The 19,478-nt window shown below is 39.7% G+C and overlaps 1 protein-coding gene across 5 annotated transcripts; it reads right to left on the reverse strand.

Moving 5' to 3' along the window:
- Positions 1 to 2: 2 nt before the first annotated feature.
- matr3l1.1 (matrin 3-like 1.1) lies at positions 3 to 13,901 on the reverse strand. Of its 5 annotated transcripts, none has more exons than XM_039621506.1 (22): positions 13,718 to 13,901; positions 8,956 to 9,944; positions 8,736 to 8,797; positions 8,616 to 8,654; positions 6,236 to 6,294; positions 6,121 to 6,155; positions 5,905 to 6,027; positions 5,652 to 5,777; positions 5,415 to 5,531; positions 5,167 to 5,291; positions 4,426 to 5,069; positions 4,268 to 4,352; positions 4,022 to 4,158; positions 3,790 to 3,926; positions 3,624 to 3,696; positions 3,472 to 3,497; positions 3,258 to 3,389; positions 2,587 to 2,717; positions 1,410 to 2,502; positions 896 to 962; positions 660 to 781; positions 3 to 577 (listed from the first exon to the last, which is right to left on the reverse strand). In XM_039621506.1, the coding sequence occupies exons 2-22, from the start codon at positions 9,907 to 9,909 to the stop codon at positions 545 to 547; spliced, it is 4,320 nt and encodes a 1,439-aa protein (XP_039477440.1). In that variant the 5' UTR covers positions 9,910 to 9,944; positions 13,718 to 13,901; the 3' UTR covers positions 3 to 544. The 5 variants fall into 5 exon arrangements, with proteins under 5 accessions (XP_039477440.1, XP_039477427.1, XP_039477435.1 ...); XM_039621493.1 differs by having other exon boundaries at positions 6,112 to 6,155; XM_039621501.1 differs by having other exon boundaries at positions 6,121 to 6,158.
- Between the last annotated feature and the right edge of the window lie 5,577 nt (positions 13,902 to 19,478).

The following is a 19,478-nucleotide window of genomic DNA, read 5'->3' on the forward strand; positions in this document are numbered from 1 at the left end:
TCTTCATGTTAGATTGTTTATTTGACAGCACCACAGATTTTCTTAAATTACATAGTTTCTGTGAAGGTGCGGCATGAGTACAATTGGACAAAAACAGATTAGAGCCCAGGGAGCTGTTAATATTCTGACATTACAGCCTCTTTAAGACCTTTTTCTTAATCTGACAGCACCTGAACCTGGTGTGTGTTTCTAAATCTTCTGGGTTGACCGATCAACACCTTTTAGGACCAGAGTACGTGAGTAGGAGGGAAAAAAAGTCCAGTTTCCTGGAGCTTTAACAACAGAAATCTAAGAAACTGTGTTTTTACAGTCACATCTCACTCTTACTCAAACATACAGTTTCCCTTCTGCACGACATAAAACTTAAATATTTACAAATTTTCTGATTTTTTCAACAGAAGCTTTTTTTTAAAATCTTTGTACAAAAACTCAAAGTCCAGTGAAGTACAGACAGAAATCAAATCATGTTGGGATCTCAGTCCCGTTTCAGCTCAATTAAAGTCAATTAATAAAATCTGAAGGTAACAGATTTTTCTGCAGATGTTCAGCTCGTCCATGGATCCTTCCCAGTCTTCTCCTGGAAAAAACAAAACAAAACCTTAAGTTTTTATTTTTCAGCTGAATTTAAATTAACATTAAAACCTTTTTTCCCCCTCCACCTGGTATTTGCTGTAATGCGACAGGCTGCTGCAGTGCTGCTGTTTGGCTTCATCCTCTTCAGCGAAGATCAGCTGACACAGGTTACAGAAATAACCAACGACCGGTCGCACGAACTCAGTCCCTACAAAACAAACACAAACAAGCGACAGTGAATGCACCGCTGCCACACGTGTTTAAACTTCGTTATTATGCAACAGGAAGCAAAGAACTAAACTCGGCTGAGAGGCTTTCTTACCAACAGGTTTGGTGGGTTTCTGAGGTTCAGCAGCGCCCTCTGCAGGTCCACACTGGGGCTTCGCCTCCTGAAAGTAACAGATCAGTCATCAGGTTTAATCCTGCACTTCAGAGCAGATTTTCATTTATTTATGACCAAAAATCTTTTTCCATTGTGTTTTTAACTGCTTCACAATATATTTAAATTTAAAATCTATTTATCACACGGGTAATTTTAATAAGAAATATTTCATGGCTGAGGCAATTTGAACAAAACTACATATTTAAGACTGAACTGCAGATAAAACATAAATAAATAAATAAAAGGGAGCTATTTTAACAGCTGATTCAACATTTGGGATCTTCTGAACCTATACACGATGTCAGCCTTAGAATTTTTTATGAACTGTTTTTTGGAATTTTTAAACTACTGACTGAGAAAACATGAAATAGCATTTAAGACTTTGATGTTATCCTGGGGAAACTAATATTTCTGTTGAGCTGGTATCACAGCACCTTCAGGCTTTCAGTTATACCTGTTCAGGCGGTGGTTTTGCGGGTCCATTTGGTCCTGCTTCCATACAAACGTCTATTTGTGTTTCCTGCTCCTCCTGCTTGAATGTCTGTGGTGTTTCCTTTTTGATATAATCTTTTTCAGGTGGTGCGTTATAAGCTGCTGGTTCCTCATTTTGTTGAGTATTTTCTTCCTTTAGTTCTGTCTTCAGAGTTGTCTGAGGCACTGAATTATTGTCAGGAGCTCCTTTTGGTTCCGACGTCTCGCTGTCTGGAACCTCTGCACACGATGACCCTTTCTGAAGAGCCTTTCTGCCTGCGGATTCCTTCTCCAGGCCGTTTTTAAGGTCCTTTTCTGGAGTCTCTTTGTCCAACGATTCCCTCTTTGGAGACTTTTTGTACTCAAACTCTTCTTCTGAAGTTTCTCTGGAAGCAGACTTGTTTTCCGGAGTCGTTCTGGAAGCAGACTTGTTTTCCGGAGTCGTTCTGGAAGCAGACTTGTTTTCCGGAGTCGTTCTGGAAGCAGACTTGTTTTCCGGAGTCGTTTTGGATGCAGACTTGTTTTCCGGAGTTGTTCTGGAAGCAGACTTGTTTTCCGGAGTCGTTCTGGAAGCAGACTTGTTTTCCGGAGTCGTTTTGGATGCAGACTTGTTTTCCGGAGTCGTTTTGGATGCAGACTTGTTTTCCGGAGTCGTTCTGGATGCAGACTTGTTTTCCGGAGTTGTTCTGGATGTGGACTTTTTCGCTGGAGTCTTTTTTGTTGTAGAATCCTTATCTGAACTTTTTTTAGATGGCAAATCTTTCTCTGGAGTCTTTTTCCCAGTGGATTTCGTTTCCAAGGTGTTTTTGATGTCCTTTTCTGGAGACTTTTTGGATGCGGACTCTTTTTTGGGGGTCTTTTTCCCTGCTGAGTCTTTCTCTGGAGGCTTTTTCGACCCAGAATCTTTTTCTGGAGTCTTTTTGCCTGATTTCTCTGATGTCTTCTTCGGGGACTCCTTCCTCCCTTTAGACCTCCTGTCGGTCTCGTCCCGGTCTGAGGTCTTGGATTTGCTTCGTTTTTCGCGCTTCCTGCTTCGACTGTCCTCGTCATCACTGCCGTCCGAGTGAACAACCCATCTGCAGGAAAGGGGTAAAGTATGAATTTCATGATTAAAAGTTCACAGAAAAGAAACTGGGAAGAGTGAAGAGGCGGTTTCGGACCCGTTGTCAAGTCTGTAGTATTTGGTTGAGATGCGGGCTTTGAGTTTGGGGCAGTTGTGGATGGCTGTTTTGCTGACGAGCTCCTCAACAGCTTTCAGGGCCGCTGAAGAACTCGACATCTCAATGAAACCCTGAAACACAAAAAGAGTCTGAAAATGGTCCCAAAGGTAAAGAATCCACTCAACTCTGAACTCTAAGGGTCACAACATAAACAGGATCAACGTAATCTACTATAACTGTTACTGCAAGTAGCAAATACCAAAGCAAACATACACAAACACAGAAATGTAAGATAGCCTCAAGCCAACTTGGCTGGCCAATCAACTTCCACATCATTTTTTTTTTTTTTTTCATCCAATAGGATGGAGGAGCCTGATGATGCACAGAGATTATAATCATCATTCTTATTGTTGATCCAGGCTGAATCAACACACTGTTTGGATTCCTCTATCAGCTGACAGAGGTCATGAAAATGACTGTGGCTGTGATGAATGATGTACATGATCAATGTATCCTTTATGCAGTTTGTATTCAGGCTCATAACTGTATCAAATTTGATTTTCATTTACAGAGATATTTACTTTGTATCATGTATTTAATTGACTGCTGTAACAAAAACATTTTAAAAAGCTAAAAAAGTACTTCTTATCTCATCTCATTTTCTTACTGACCTCTCGTCGATTGCCAATCAGGTAATAGCGCACCACCTTCCCAAAATTTCTCAGCAGTTGGAAGAAGTCAAAGAGGGCGTAATTAGGTGGCAGGTGGCCGAAGTAAAAAACCCTGCTGGATTTCGATGTTGACTGCAAGCAAAGAAAGAACAAACGGTTAAATCAGCAACATATCAGACAAAAACTCAGCCGTTATATTAAAGGTAACACTCACCTTAGGTTCATCTGCTGATTCTCCACCTGCAACAAAATCAAACAGGAAGAATATCAGAAACTGAACAGTGAGCTTTAAAACTCAACCAAACATGCTGGTATGTATATATGTATATTTTATTGTGTTCAGTATCACAAGACTTCCAGATATACCTTGGTCGTCAGAGTCATCTTCTTCCAGTTCATCCAGAGTGATGCAGTTTTCCAGGTCTATAGGGAAGTCCTCCTGAAAAAGCACACCGCTCCAACTGAATCACTTTTTTCCACTTTATAGCTTAAAATGTGTCCACACCAACATGTTTATCTAAAAAGTCTTTACCGAATCCTCCTGTAGAGGAGTCTCTGTCGTTTCCTGCGACTCCTCTACTTCCTCCTTCTCTTCCTTCTTTATCTCCTTCTCCGATGCAGGTTTCTCCTCATTGCCAGGCTCTCCACCCATCACCTCCTTTACTTCATCTGTAAGGGAGTTTTTTTTTTTTTTTAAAGTCAAGCATTTCCTTTGTTTTCCTTTAAAGGCAGCTTTGCTGTGAAAGCTCAGCTCTCATTTCTACCTTTTTCAGGTGCTCTCTCTTCAGGACTCTCTTTTTTCTCTTCCTCTTGCAGAGCCTCCTCATCGTCATCGGCCAGATTCTCTCCATCCTCAGCAATCACCTCCATCCCCTCGATGTCGCTCTCCTCTCCAGGCAACCTGAAGATCAGAGTGACATCTTTAGTTAAGACTGTTCTAGTTTCACTCAGATGCTTTTCTGCAAACAAAAAAAACCCCAAAACAAAAAACAGCAACATGAGGAACTCACGCTGCCTCCCCCTCCAATTCTTCTGTGTTTGAAACTTCAGGTTTGGAGTCTTCGAGAGGTTCTTCTTTGGATGTTGATGCTGCATCTGTGTAGAAAAGAAGATTTAACACCAGCCTGTCTGGAGTGACTGGTCCCGGCATTGTGTTGCATTTTCTTACCTGGTTTCTCTGGTTCTGCCGTCTTTTCTCCGTCATGTCTGGAGGAGTTGTTGCTGGATCTCTCTCTAGACCTGGATTTCTTATCTCTGCTGGATTTTTCCACAGATCTGGATTTGCTTCTGCTTTTTCTTTCTTTGCTTGACTTTTCTTGGGTTGTAGACTTGGTTTTTGTCTCTCTACTGGACTTGTCTCTGGATATGGACCTCTTCTTCTGGTCTCTGTTGGATTTTTCTTTCGATTTGTCTCTGGACCTGGATCTGCTTCTATGGTTCTTCTCTTGGGACCCTTTCTTGCTTTCCTTGTTGGATTTTGTTTTTTCTCTGGACCCTGACTTAGACCTGGTCCGCTTCTCACTAGTGGACTTATCTCTGGACCTGGACCGGGTTCTGCTCTTCCTTTTTCTATCCAACTTGTCTTGGGACCTAGATCTAGTTTTGGCATCTCTGCTGGATTTTTCTTTAGATTTATCCCTGGACCTGGACCTTGTTCTGGTCCGTTCCTCTTTGCTGGACTTGTCTCTGGATCGGGACCTTCTTTTTTTATTTTCTGTCGTTCTGTCTCGGCTCGAGCTCCTTGTCCTCTTGGTGGTACTCTTCTTTGTACTTTCGTTCTCTTCTTCGTACCTCTTGGCTTTTGAAACCCGCCTACAGGACAGACCAGACAATAGCAGGACCATTATCACTGATCATCCCCTACATGATAATCCACCAGTTACCTTCCTATCGGGTCGGTCGTACTCACATGAGAGTCTTGTATTCTCCAGAGAAGGAGACACAGATCAAGTCACTGTTGATCCTCAGAGTGTTGGTCAGATAATAATCCACCAGCTTCTGAGCATCAGGGGCGTTCTTCATCTCAACGAACGCCTGAAAACAAACAAATAAACAATGTGTTTGTATGTGTTTTCTAAAGTCTTCTAAAGTGATTATTACAAAACAAAAAAACCATCTTCCTCGCCGGTATAGTTTTTTAAATGGGCTGAGCCTTACCATTGACGGCAGGAACAGGGTGTAGAGTGGCGGGCCGAAGCGTTTGATGATAGTGATCAGGTCGGATTTTCCGTCTTCTCCTGATGGAGCGGGCGTGAAACTCACCACCCTGGAGCTCTGAGGAGACATCCAAGTGTAAAAAGACTTTAACAACAATGAAAACAGACGTTTTTCTAAATCTCAATCTGTACAACGTCACAAAGAGGCGTTTCTACACTGGACGTGCTTCTCTTCTACCTGGAGAAAGTTGAAGGCGTTGGAGATGCTGAACTCGATCTGCTCTCCGTTCACAGTTGGAGGATAATTGCTGTGAAACTTCACCAAGTCTTTGGCCTGATCGACGGAGCCCATCTCCACGAAGCCCTGCAGGGTTTAAACCGACTTTAATAACACTCAAGTGCAAAAGAGAGAAAGAAAGCTGCTGCTCGTCTTTAAATGAACGAACATGCAAATATCATCAGTGTGATGATGAAGAACCTCGCAGACTCACCAGAGACGGAAACATGATGACCTTGATGATCTTCCCGAACGGTTCTGCGAGCTTCCTGAGGTACGTCTCATCGACAGACTGAGACGGAAACTTGATGCACACCACCTTCCCTTTCTCCAAAGTCTGACAGGAAACAAACACAAAGACTTTCAGCTGATTCAGGAGGGGCTAAACCGAACCTCATCAAGATCTTAGACACGTCTCTACCTTCTTTACCTTCTTCTGCTTCGACTTGCTATTCGACTGCGATGCTGCTGAACAGAAAGAACAAGTTTAAGCAGAAATACTTAAACATGTAAACACAAAGGCACAGCTGAGTGAGGCAGATTACTTTGACTAGCTGCCGGAGCCCCTTTTCCTCCATCTTTCTTCTTCTCTGATTTATCGTCCCTAAAAATGACAACAAGAGGACGATCAAACAAATTCAAAACCAAACCACTGAATGAACTACAAACATCTAATCAATAAATAAAGCTGATCGCAGCAGCTTTGGATCAATATCACGACCAAAAACCCATTCTTCAATTATTAAAAAAATAATTGATATTGCACTTATATATGTTTGAGACATTTCTGACTTTATTTTATAAAACTTTAATACAAATACTTTATATGAAAAAGTAATATTACATACAACTAATTATTAATTCATTTTAATTTATCAGCTGTTTTTGATATTTTGAAATATATTCTGACATTTTACAAAAATACTTTTAAGTAAAATCAATTTATTATGTAATAAATCCAGAATTAAATGTCTATGACATATTGCACTACATGCATCTCAACATGTTTTGGAAATTTTTCAGACTTTATAATCTATATTTATAATATTTCTAAATACAATTTTATTTCATTTATAATTTACGTTTTAATTGTTTATTCACATATTTTAATATTTTTGGCAGGGTCACAGCTTTTTATTAGTTTTTTTCAGACTTACTTGGCTGTGCTGAATGAATATGGCTTTGTCCACCAGGTGGCACTACTTTTTACTATTCAAAGCATGGACACAGTAACTGCAGGCTTACATAGCGATACTCATTTTCGGTGGTCACTAGGGATGGGTACCGGTATCTGGTGCCAGACATAAACGGTAGTAACCAGACTGAAAAGCAGCGCACATTTCGGTGCTTTATTTCGGTGCTTTTTTTTTTTTCCTGAGATGTCATACACTTTGGATTCTAGCCAATCATTTGACCTTTCCAAGGATAGTAGGCGGGGCCAGGTACGTACGTTCTTTTAGAGCAGAGCTACAGATTAAAAATGCCCAAGGCGAAGCGGTCAAAAGTCTGGCTGTACTTCACAGCAAAAGATGCAAACTCAGCAGCCTGCAACAAGTGCTTTAAGCTGATACTGTGATACTGTGCAAAGGAGGTAACACCTCAAATCTGATGGAACACCTGGCGACGTATAGCATTTTGTTAAAAGCCGAGAAATGCGCCGTATTTGATAGCTTGCTGCAAGACCTCACACCGAGCACATCTACTGCGGGTGTGGTGCCTGTTATCGGACCTGAAGTTAGTAACATCCCCCAAAAACCCGAAGAGTAGAGTCCTGGCCCCTAGCCCTGTCAGCGTAGCAGAAATGATGACGGATGATGATGGCAGCAGCAGCCGTTCTCCTCTGGGTGAGTAGCTTCATGTTGTTTGTGTGTAATTTAAATTGAGTACGCTAACCACGTTATTACATTAATGCATGTAAGGTGAACTAGCAAACACCGTCGTAGTTACATGCGGCTGTCTTCTTGTTTGATAGAGTGATACCATATATGCCCTATAGCTGCAGAAGAGGCTCACATTTTTTTTTTTTTTTTTTTTTTTAAAGATAACAAACAGCTAAACATGAGAGGTTTTAGGACACAGTTTGTATTTTCCATTGGTTGGAACCGGTGCTTAAACAAAGGAGGTATGTTGTATCAACAGAAAAGGCTAACTTGGTTATCATTTTGCAGAAAAAAAAAGAGACTGCTAAAAATAAAAACATAAGAGGTTTTTGGACAAAGTTTGTGTTCTCCATTCTTTAAGCACTTGTTCGAGCACCGTTTAAGCACCGGCACCGTTTCAAAAGTACCGGTTTGGCACCGGTATAGGATAAAACCTAAACGATACCCATCCCTAGTGGTCACAAGCCAAAAAGTTAATCAATTCAAATCTGCTGGCTGCTGCTGCAAGCCCCTCTCATCAGCAAGCGTAAGGGCAGTGTGAGTTTTGAACGAACAGAAGGAGAAGAGCCGGCAGCGCCATGTGGGAAGCTTGCACACAATAACCAGTCTGTCCATTTGCAGCCTCTGCTCCACCTCAGCTGGGGTCCCTATTCTTTAAAGACCTATATCATTAATACTTGACATTTATATTTCAGGCTGAAGTAGTTTTAAAAGATCAAGCAATTTAAAATGGGAATTTTTTTTTTTACTAAATAATATTTTTAACAGTCGTTTGTTGAAATATGGCGCTTTTTGTCCTTCTTTAAGGATCATCCAGCAGTTAAATTTGAAATGATAAATTATATGTCATATCATTGTAAATTGGTCAACGTTTTTCAGGGATCATTAACATCCATGTTGTTTAGTTGTTTCTGGCTTGCTGATTATTTATTTACATCAAGAAAACAACATTTCATCTTTGAGACATGTCAAAGTTTTGCACTTTGATAAAATTCAGCTTTCTGTTCAGAGGCGTAAGAACGATGACATGGTTTCGGTCACTGACCTTCGGACCGTCTGCATGCGGCAGTCCCAGTTAGGAAACCTGTGGAGGAGATGGGAGAGGGTTATTAAACCCTGCAAGCATTAGATGGAGAAACTTGGCGTTGATGTGACGTAAACTCACTGCTGCAGGAGGCTGAGCTGTCCATCTGCATGGTGCCTGCCGGTCACGTGCTGAACCCAAACCTAAAAACAACAGGAAGTAAACCCGTTACCGTCTCTCTTTGTGGCACTCTGGTCTCGTAGGACACGTGCAGCTCCCATCATCCTTTGCTGCTGAATGCATACCCTCCCCCCACCCACACAGACTGCAGAGAGAGAGATTCGAGGACAGGTGCACTTACCTTCTGTGACAGCACAGTGATATCACACAGAGAACACGAATACGGGAACGTCGGCGGGACCTTCCCGTGGAAATCCAGAGCTTCTTTCCGTGTAGGCATCGAGGGCGAGGACTGGCTGCTCCTCGTGGAGGACGTGTCACGGCGGCTCGCCTGAGGTTTGGACTGGTACTTGCTAGGAAGAGGAGAAGCCGTCACCAGCGCCGATGACCTGTAATCTGCTGGTCCAGCCTCGGAGAATTGAGATGACGGCGCTCTATCTCCTCGCCTCGCTGGGCTGTAAGAAGGAACTGGACCAGTCTTACCATAATCAGAGGGGCCCTGCCTGCGGTGGAAGTCCACCGTGTACCCCAACGGCGATGATAAGGATGACGATGGTGGCAGCTCTGCTCGGCCAGAGCTCGCGGTAATCGGATTATTCCAGCGATCCATGAGCTTCTCCGAGGGAGGAGGTGGTGGTGGTGGCAGGTGGTCCAGCGGGTACTGGACCGACGTGCGATGGAGCTGGTCCCAGTCTCTGGAAGAGGAGGAGCTGCTCATGGCGGATTGATGGGTGGAGCTGGGAGGGTAGGAGGAAGAGGAAGGAGGAGACGGAGCCCGGGGAGGGAAAGGTTTGACGGTCCCTTTCTTGCATTTGATCTGTCTGAGGATGTGTGGCAGAGACTCAATAGTGAGGACGTCTTCGGGCAGCTCGGCTAGCAGCGCCAGATCACTGGGCTCCAGACCGCAGCTGCTCAGGATGCTCAGAACATTGTCCTGCGATGACTGCAGCACTCCAGAGCCCCTGGACGAGGACGAGGAAGGGCAGGAGGAGGAGACAGAGAAGGAGTCTTGTGGCTGCCTGTAAAAGTCACGGTCCGCTGAGGAGTGGCGGTAGTCCACAGATCTGTAAGGCCCGGGATCAGTTCTGAGGTCGGTGTCAGACGGCGGCTTTCTGTACGGGTAATTCTGAGACATGATGGCGAGCTGTGGAGAAACGCTCTGGGCGTTTCCTGCAGACAGAAGGTGTCAGGGAAGACAGAAGATGTAAAAGGTGATGTGAAGGTGGAGGACGAGTTGTCCTGAGAGAAAACAAAACTTAACAGTGAACACCGCGTGCTCAGGAAGTGAAGAAGGAAAAAAACCATTATTTTCTTGATGGTGTCACGTCTGCCTCGGCTACTTTACGATAGGAAATTTCTAATAATGTCAACAAAAACATAAAAAGTGTTCACCCTGATACAGTTTTGCTGAAAGATGAAGTACACCCTCTTTCAGATGTAAGGTTTTAAGTATGAGGACATGCAGAAGCAGCGTGTGAAAAACGACACACCCAGCAGCAGTAACTCTCAGTTATTGCGGTGGAGGAATTCTGGTCAAACTCTTCTTGCTTCAGTTCATTGAGGTTTGGAGCAATCATTCATTCACAGCTCTCTGAATGTCCCACCCACAGCATCTGGACTTTGACTGGACCATTGCAGCATCGGGATTATTTTCTCTTTCAGCCACTGTTGGAGATCTGCTTCTGTGCTTTGGATCACCGTCCTGCTCGACAACTGAACATCAGCTGAGCTTTAGCTGTGGGACAGGTGGCCTCACGTTTGACTCAAGAACACTTTGGTACAGAGAAAAGTTCACTGTTCACTCAGGGACTGCAAGGTACCCAAAACATGAACCCTCCACCACCGTGCTGACAGCTCGTTTGAGGCGATTGTGCTTTGTTGTGCTGCCATGTTCTTCTCAGAGAGAAGAGGCTTTCTCCTGGAAAAACCTTCCAAACAAGCCATACCTGTTATTCTAATTGTACTGTCATGAACTTTAACATGCTAGCTGAGGCCTGTAGTCTGACATGGAGCTCTTGGGTTTTCTTGTAGTTGAGCATTGCACGGGCTGAGCTCGGGTGAATTTGCTAGGACATCCCCTCCTGGGAAGATTGTGGTGTTCTGTTAACACACCTGAGTAATCCAGACCAGCATAATTCCGCTTCGATGAAAATCAACTAATCAATGCGTTTGATTACCAGCACCCGGCTGCTACTTACCCTCTTCATTCCCATGGAAGCCGTAAGGGTGAACTTTGTTTTTCACACACTGCTTCTGTCTTGGTTTTTGTGAAATAAATAATGACACATGTAATAGGGTTGGGCGGTATAAACGTTATACGGTAGAAACGATACAAATTTGGCCAACGGTAGAGATTTTGACTATACCGCTCTACCACGATAGCATGTTGCATGTAGCATGTTGATGGTGTCATCAAGCTGCGCCTGTTTTGGTCGAAAGCATTGCAGCGGCTGCAAACAATATCATCTGCAAATTACGCCGAGCGACAGTAATAGCAAAGAGACGAAGCACTTTTGGAATATGGGGAAAGCCAAAAACTGCGCTTCCTCCACTTCCGTACCATTGATTCATTAATGCTGAATTCTCTCGCAGCTGCTCTATTCCCATGTTGTTGCAGTATATTAATGACTAACTTCGTATTGTGGATGGATAATCTCAGTTGTTCTCCTGACTGAAGTTACAGCATCCTGCCATGCAATTGCAGACAATTGCATTTGTCCCTAACCATCGGGAACCCTCACGTTAACTTTTATCGAGTGGAAAAAAGTTAGTGTTCATCCCTCAGCTTCACTGTGCTAATGTTATGCTAACGTAGCTGTTTTGCTAGCAATCACGTAGCATATCATTATATACCAACTAGTCCAACTTCAGTAACCCTACAAACGTCACTGCTGTTTAGTTTTCTCTCTTCATTTGTGTTGGAAGTGACAGCAGAGCTGTACGTTTAAATTTTTTCAGAAATCTCTCAGTCAGAACATGGCATATCATGTTTAGGTGGAAACTAGCGAGCTAACTTCCTGCTAACTTCTAACTCCGTTGAATGTAATAAATTCTGTTTTCATGGATGCCTGGATGTTAAACTTAATTGTTACACCTGGTAAAGCAGCAACGCTGATGATTTTTATTAAAAATGAAAGAATTTAGACAGTTTTTAACTCTCAGTGATGACGCAGTGTGTGTTTGACTTTGGGACCCAGATTACTCCGTGAGGCTCCTGACTACGGCAGCCGTAATGCTCCGGCAATCCATCAAGCGGTGCGCCTTCATAGCTTACCAAAGTCATACTAAAACATTTTTTGACAGATTTCTGCACGCTGTGTACTACATAAAATCGGTTCGAGGTCAGTAAGCACAGCCAGAATTCATACATAAGGCACACTGTCGATTTTTGAGAAAATTAAAGGATTTTAAGTGTGCCTTATAGTGTGTAAAATACATTATACAGAAGAAAAGAATATATCGCGATATATATCGTTACCGCACATGCTTCAAATTATACCGTGATATGGATTTTAGGCCATATCGCCCAGCCCTAACATGTAATATGTCATCTGTTGCTGTTTATCTGAGGTTGTATTTAAATGATTTTAAGGCCTGCTAAGAACCAGATGATTTTCATTACATCCTGATACTGAAAACCTTTGAATTTGAAGCAGGTGTACTTTTCTTTTTAACCATAGTTGTACACAGTTAACGTAAAATTATGGAAAACCAGAAATGTGATAAGAATATATCCTGCCGATCCCTAAGTGCTGTTAGATCAAGCTGCAATAAAATAAAGAAGAAATAAAAATAAACACAGTTCTTCTTCTTTAAGCTGCTAGCTTTAGAGGTCTGTACAACAGATTATCTGCCACCATCTTCTCCTATTCCAGCACCCTCCTCTGTCACACCAACTTTCTGCATGTCCACCTTCATTAAATCCATGAACATCTTCTGACGTCTCCCTCACAGCTCCGATATATCCACTCTCCATCCTCTGCACATGGTCCATGATCCCAGATATTTAAACCTATCTAAACTTTTACTCTCTCTGCTCTTTGCATGCCCACCTCTCATTCACACATGTATTCTGACTTGCTTCTACTTACTTTCATTGCTCTTCTCACCAGAGCATATCTTCACCTCTCCACACTTTTGCTAGCGATCACAGTGTCGTCTGCAAACATCCAAGTAAACAGAGACTCCTCCCTGACCTCATCTGTCAGCCTGTCCATCACCACTGCAAACACGAAGGAGCTCAGAGCAGATCCCTGATGCAATCCCACTCCCACCTTGAAACCATCTCGCTGTCCTAATTTAGATCCTGCCCTTATACCCTCACTTCGCACCCACTCCTGACTTTCTCATGCAGTATCACGGTTTCTCTTCTGCCCACCATATTCTTTTGACCATTTTTTTAATCTTTTTTTTTTTTTTATTACCAGTGTTTTTTGTTTTTGTTTTGTTTTTGGGTTGTTTTTTGGGGGTGGGGGGTATCAGTTTAACCAGCAGGTATTCAGTTTAAATACAGAGAAACTGACGCAGGTAGACTGCCCCAGCAAGTGTTTTAGAGGTGGAACTATAACGGGACACAGAAACATAAAAACAAAAACAAAGAGGGAGAAAAAAAAATACACGTAATTTTCATTAATGTAGAGCAGGTTTTGTGCGGGATTGGTGTAACCCGGATTAATCCTCTCTGATCAGAGATGTGTTGACAGTTCAGAGAGAGAGCCTTCGAGAAAATTCAGCGCTCAGTGGTTTCATTATCGTCGAACTGAAAGTGTGATCTAAAAAAGGAGCGTTTTCATGTTTTCTTTGCAGAGTTTGAATCAGAAACATCGTCGAACAAAACCGAACCAAAAACCCCCTCCAATTTCTAAGCTGTCTGTGCAGAAAAGAGCTCCGCTAACAGTTAGCTGGCGGCTAATGTAGAGGAGGAAATAAAATCAGCAGCTCACCTGAAATCACCAATGCACGCTCTCAGGTGATCCACGCAGCTCCAGACAATAAAACAACTCGTGGACCGTGGGCCCGCCGCTGACTTCGTTTTCCACGAAAACAGACACAGAAAGTCGACGATTAAATGCCGCAAACAACCCAGCTGTTTTGCCTGCTTCTTCTTCTTCTTCTTAGGTTTACAGGGGTCTGTACATCGACGCATTGTCGCCCTCTGCTGGTGGGGGAAAAAGTTGAAATAAATTGACCAATTAAAAATTTCGTCAAATTAAATTATCAAAATAAAATAAATTTGGAGGAAAACATATTTATTATTAAAATATTAAATAAGCTAATACAGTAATATATCACACTTGAAATTATACTTTTATTAACGAAAACATTAATAAACATGAAAATAATGCATAATATATACATAAAATTAAAATTCATAAAAAATATATTAGGTTAGTAATATATTATATATATATTTAATATTATATTAATTTAAAATATAATCTAAATTAATACAATACAATATTTTCAGAGATAAAAGTACCAAAAACTAAAATTAATAAATAATTAATAAAATTAAAACATATTTATAATTTAAATAACATGATGTAAAAAACATTAAGTAATAAAATACAGTACATTCAAAAATGTATATACTAAAATAATAAAGTAATAATAAAAATAATAAAGCAATCATTTAAGATAAAATTAATGCAAATTAAATAAAATAAAAATATATTCTCTAATAAAAATATTAGAGAATATGAATGTAAATAAATACTAATTAATCAGAATAACTAAAGTTACTTTATAGCATATCAACATTTTTTGTCACACATAATGTCAGAATTAACTATTTTAAAAAACAATGAAAAACAAGGAAGCTGAATTGTAGCATCAGAAAACTAATTTTAGTGGACACAAATCATGTTCTGATTGCCCCACTTGGCCTCTGTTTGAGAACCACTGGTCTATAGAAATATATTTATTGTACTTTACCGACCTTTTCAGTCAGTGTTTTACTGACCTACTATATTTTACTAAAGTGAACATTTAATTTGGTGTAATTTTATGTGTTGAGCTACTTTATTTGTTAGAGGGACTTATTTCTTTATATTCTTATGGATTGTGTTTACTGTTTATATATAGTAAAAGTATATATGATCATATATGATGTATATGGTCAAATCTACCAAAAGTGATTCAGCATCTTGCTTTTAAGTACTTTTAATGTACTTTGTTTTTGTTTTGTTTTTTAGTTTATTTAATTAGTTTGTTTAGTTTCAATTTCTGTCCTGCAAACTTAAAATCTTAACTTGTTTTTTCTCCTACTGGTGCTCATCTGATAGATAAATGAAATGTTTTGGGATAAATTTGTGGAATTAAATTTGAAAAGTTTATTACAGTAAATTTTTTTGTTGTGTTGTTGTGTGTAACCACAAGGTGGCGATCTAAGACTTCAGTGAGCTTGGTAAACGTGTACCTCTCCTCCTCCTCCCTGTGTGGATTATTGGAAAACTGAGGCAGATGAAGAACACAACATTCAGATTCAGAGCTGACAGTAAAAAAAATAAAAAAATAAAAAAATAAAAACACTATATACTTCACATATGACGCTCGCACTAAATATAACAAATTTAACTAATAACAAAAACATTTATTCACAGAAAGGATAAAAAAACAAACAAAGTGATGTTAATAAATGTATACTAATATACTGATAACCAGACGGTCTCTAATGAAATACACAAAAAGTTAAAATCATTTTAAAAAGCTAAATTAAAAAATAAATCAAGAAATAAACAAAAAAAGGAAATTTATTTTAATACAGTAAAAATATGACAGTTAGAAAATATTAAATAATGCAAAACACTGCAATTAAAAATAAAATGATCACTGGGTAAATTAAGATAAATACACATTTAAATATTAAAACAAATTACATGTTTTATAAGTTAAAAAGGAACAAAACAACGATCTATACATTTTTCATAAAACAGTAAAATATTTTTTTAAAAAGGTCAACATGATAAAATATCAAAATGAAAATAAAATATAAACAAAAACATAATACAATAAATATAGTATCAACAGAATAACATAAACGGTTTAAATATATTTGATAAATAAACTATATAATATATAAAAAATATATATGTGTGTATTGTAATGATCCAAGACAAATGAAGATTTCACTTCACTTTCACTTCAAGATTCAAGATCACCAGGAGACGAAATACATGAAAATTATAACACTTACAAAAAAGGAAGAATCGTGAAAAGGACAGAAAGAAAGAAGAAACTGACCTGTCTCATTTTTGTTGCCTTAAAATCAAAAACAGAAAATTTCCCTTTTAAAGACACAAATATCATAAGAATAAAGACAATTTATTCAGCAACAGATACATTCAAAAAATGACAGTAAATTATGTTTAAGCTCAAACAAATGAAGGTGAAACACAATAAAAACAAAAAACATCTCACTGAATAATTGCTGAAATAAAAGTAAACTTGTTATCATTAGTATGAGTCATACAGCAGGTGGAGCCACAGACCACATGTTGTACACCACGGGGCTGCTGTGAGTACAGCAGAATGTGTACTGTAAGTACCATAAGTATTTGTACTGTTTCAAATAACTTTGTGTCTGAACTACGCAGTAAATACATACACAACCCATCTTTATTAAATTTCACAATCAGTCCATTTATCAGCGTTGCTTATCGACAAAATCTGAACAATTTTTAGAAACTAACATAAAACATGCAGTATTTAAAACATTTCAGTCACAAAACTTTACATTCAAACATTTAAACAGAGGGAAAAATCTGTCTTTAATGTATTCAGGTTTTCAGGATGCATTACTGCTAAATTAATACCAATCTACATATACATTTATACATAAAGGATACATCAAGAAATTCTTCATTCATGGAAATGGTGATGATATAAACAGTAGTGATAATAGTCATAATAGCTGTAATAATGTTTATAATAACACATATAATTTCAACCGTTATTATTATCATTATTATTATTATTATAAAAAAAACCTCTTCATTTGATACAAATCACATCCCGTGTATATATATCACTGTGCAGCGGTGCAGCGGGTGTAGTTCAGTTGTGTGTTGGTTCCACGCAGAGCCGTCAGACCATCAGTTACATGTTGTAGCTGTTTATTGTCACCAGGTGGAAGCATGACAAACAGCCATCCTTCAGCTGCCCAGGAAATTTATACAAAGAGCTTTAATTAAGTACACACTGTAATGAACTTTACTTCCAGTTTTGATAGCAAAGTACTCTGAGGTACTTTTCTACAGGAGCCTCGTCTTATTAAGTCATTATCGGTTTCAGCATATGAAATCATTTATTTAAAGAATATAATATAATATAATATAATATAATAATTAGTAGTTTTTTCATGTAATATTTCTGCATTCTTTAAATAAAGTAAACAGAGATAAAACATTGTTTTGTAGTTATACAGCAGCATGTGTATATATTTGTCTTTCTCTTGAACTGAACGCTAACTGGAGGTAAACAGTTGTGCTTAAATGAACTGTTAGCCAGTGTAGGCAGCTTACCGAGCTAAAGCTACATCTGCTTGGTGTTTGCCAGCCTAACGTGTTTTAAAGCTCGAAGCTGTTTTTCCCGACTGAAATAAAGCAAATGATTATTACACTGTTTAGCTTTTCTAAGTGTTTTATGTTATTTTTGGTGTGTAATGATGTATTCAGCTGTTATTCAAGGGGAAAATGTTGGAGCCCACAGTGAAGGCTTATGCTTACTTGAAGTTTAATTTATTTATAATGTAAAAGAAAAGAAGCTGAAAAATCTCCACAGTCAGCCTCATAAATGGAAACAGATAAAAATATCCAGCTGATACGGATGATACGGACTCAGACACTCGTCCATCGACTGATTACAAGAAGTTTGTGTCTTTAATCAGCTGATGGTGTCCAACGTTTGCTCCTGAGGGGATAATTAAGATCCTGCTTCTCTGTTAGTGGGAGTCATATCTGACAGCAGGTGCTTTTAAAGGAACAATCCCTCCAAAATTAAAGCTGACCGTGGGACCACGCCGTGCCCTCTCCAAACCTCCCTTTAGATTTTTATTCTGTGATAATGACAGTAATGAGGTGATCTTTGTTTCTGCTCTCTGTCACACTCAGAGATGACAAATGGATGTTTCTACATTATGCATGGCTGTTTTGTTCGTCGGAGCACTTACTGTCCAAACCTGATGAGATCCTCTCCTTCAGGTTTCTGCCCCATTTCCCTCCTCCGGATATACATCTGCAGCGGCATTAATGTTTAAATCAAGTGTTTTGTCATTAAAATGGAGGAGCAGCTCACATCACTTCTCTCAAACACAATCCTGCTAAGTGAAATTAAAGTTAAATATTCATCAGTGAAGTTAATCTGCATTCGTGTAACAACAGCTCGAGCTAAAGTGGCTCCTGAACATCAAGGCGAGTTTTTAAACTGCTCCGAAAACCGTAAAAGACTGTTCAACGATCCATATTTTATAAAAATAAATAAATTAACTTTAGTTTAGCTATTACAAAAGCAACCCAGCAAACAAAATCAAAGTGCTACTTCGAGAACTTTGCCTGGACATCCTTGTTAAGAGTTTAAGAATTGTTTTAAACGAGCTTCTAACTAATTAGAAGAAAATAAAAAGCACAAACCCCCCCAACCTACAACTTTAAGGCCCATATTTAGGTTCACCGTGCAACACACGAGTCAGAACTCACAATACATAAAAATAAATGGCCTGAGACTAATTTAAAAATCAGGCTCCACTGTGACCCGTGTTAAAACAAAGACACGTGCATTCATCTCGTTTTTGCAATAATCTCGTTTGTTTCTTTGTAAGAAAGAAACATACCTGGACCTCTACTGCATGTTAAAACATCAGCATCTGTCCAATGTCGTTTGCGCTGTTATACCGCACGAGATTACGCTGCTAGTTCAACCGGGTTTCCTCGAAAGTCGATTTAAGAAATTTAATTAACCATAAGAGACTTTAGACAAACTTACAAACAACTTTTGTGCTCTAAGAACTCGCCCTGAAAGTTAAATCATGGTAAAAATAAATGTTAATCAGAAGTCATCTGAGGAGTCCTAAGGTCTTAAAGGTCGTTTAAGAGCTTCGTAAGGAGCAGAGACATGAAATAACGTGACATAAAATCCTGTTGATCTTCCCCTTTTAAACTTCAGGGGATCCAATCATCATGACATCCAAGAGAACCAATAAAAACAAACTGACTGAACAAGGCGTACATATTCAAGGTGGGTTAAGAAACAATGGAGAGATGGCCACTGTTTCTTGATTGCAGTAACTACATGTGCAGTTTTCTGTTTTCATTGATTCCATTAATGTAGAAAGGAGTCGGATTGTGCATGCAGGTCTCCGGTGCACACACACTGCAGAGGTTAGTCGGGGATTATGATGTCACATCATACTCATCGACAGGTTCGACCACACCGGATTCTAGTCTTTTTTAAACCACTTTGAAGGGGCGTCCACACAGGAAGCAGCCAGCAGCGAGACCACAGAGAGTCACTGACATGTCTGCTGAATGCTTCCCATGTGGACGGAGCTTTGAGCTGTGAATGCTTGCTGATATTTTTCAGGGTAAGCTACAAGTTCTCTGAAAGTTTGTAAATGCAGGACCAGGTGATTTTACTTCAACTTGGCAGGTGCAATGATTTTGCAACAAAAATATGACTATCAAGGCAAAGTCATGCTCCTCCTACACC

The sequence above is a fragment of the Oreochromis aureus genome, linkage group 2 (assembly GCF_013358895.1).
Source record: "Oreochromis aureus strain Israel breed Guangdong linkage group 2, ZZ_aureus, whole genome shotgun sequence".
In the NCBI taxonomy this organism is placed as follows: domain Eukaryota; kingdom Metazoa; phylum Chordata; class Actinopteri; order Cichliformes; family Cichlidae; genus Oreochromis; species Oreochromis aureus.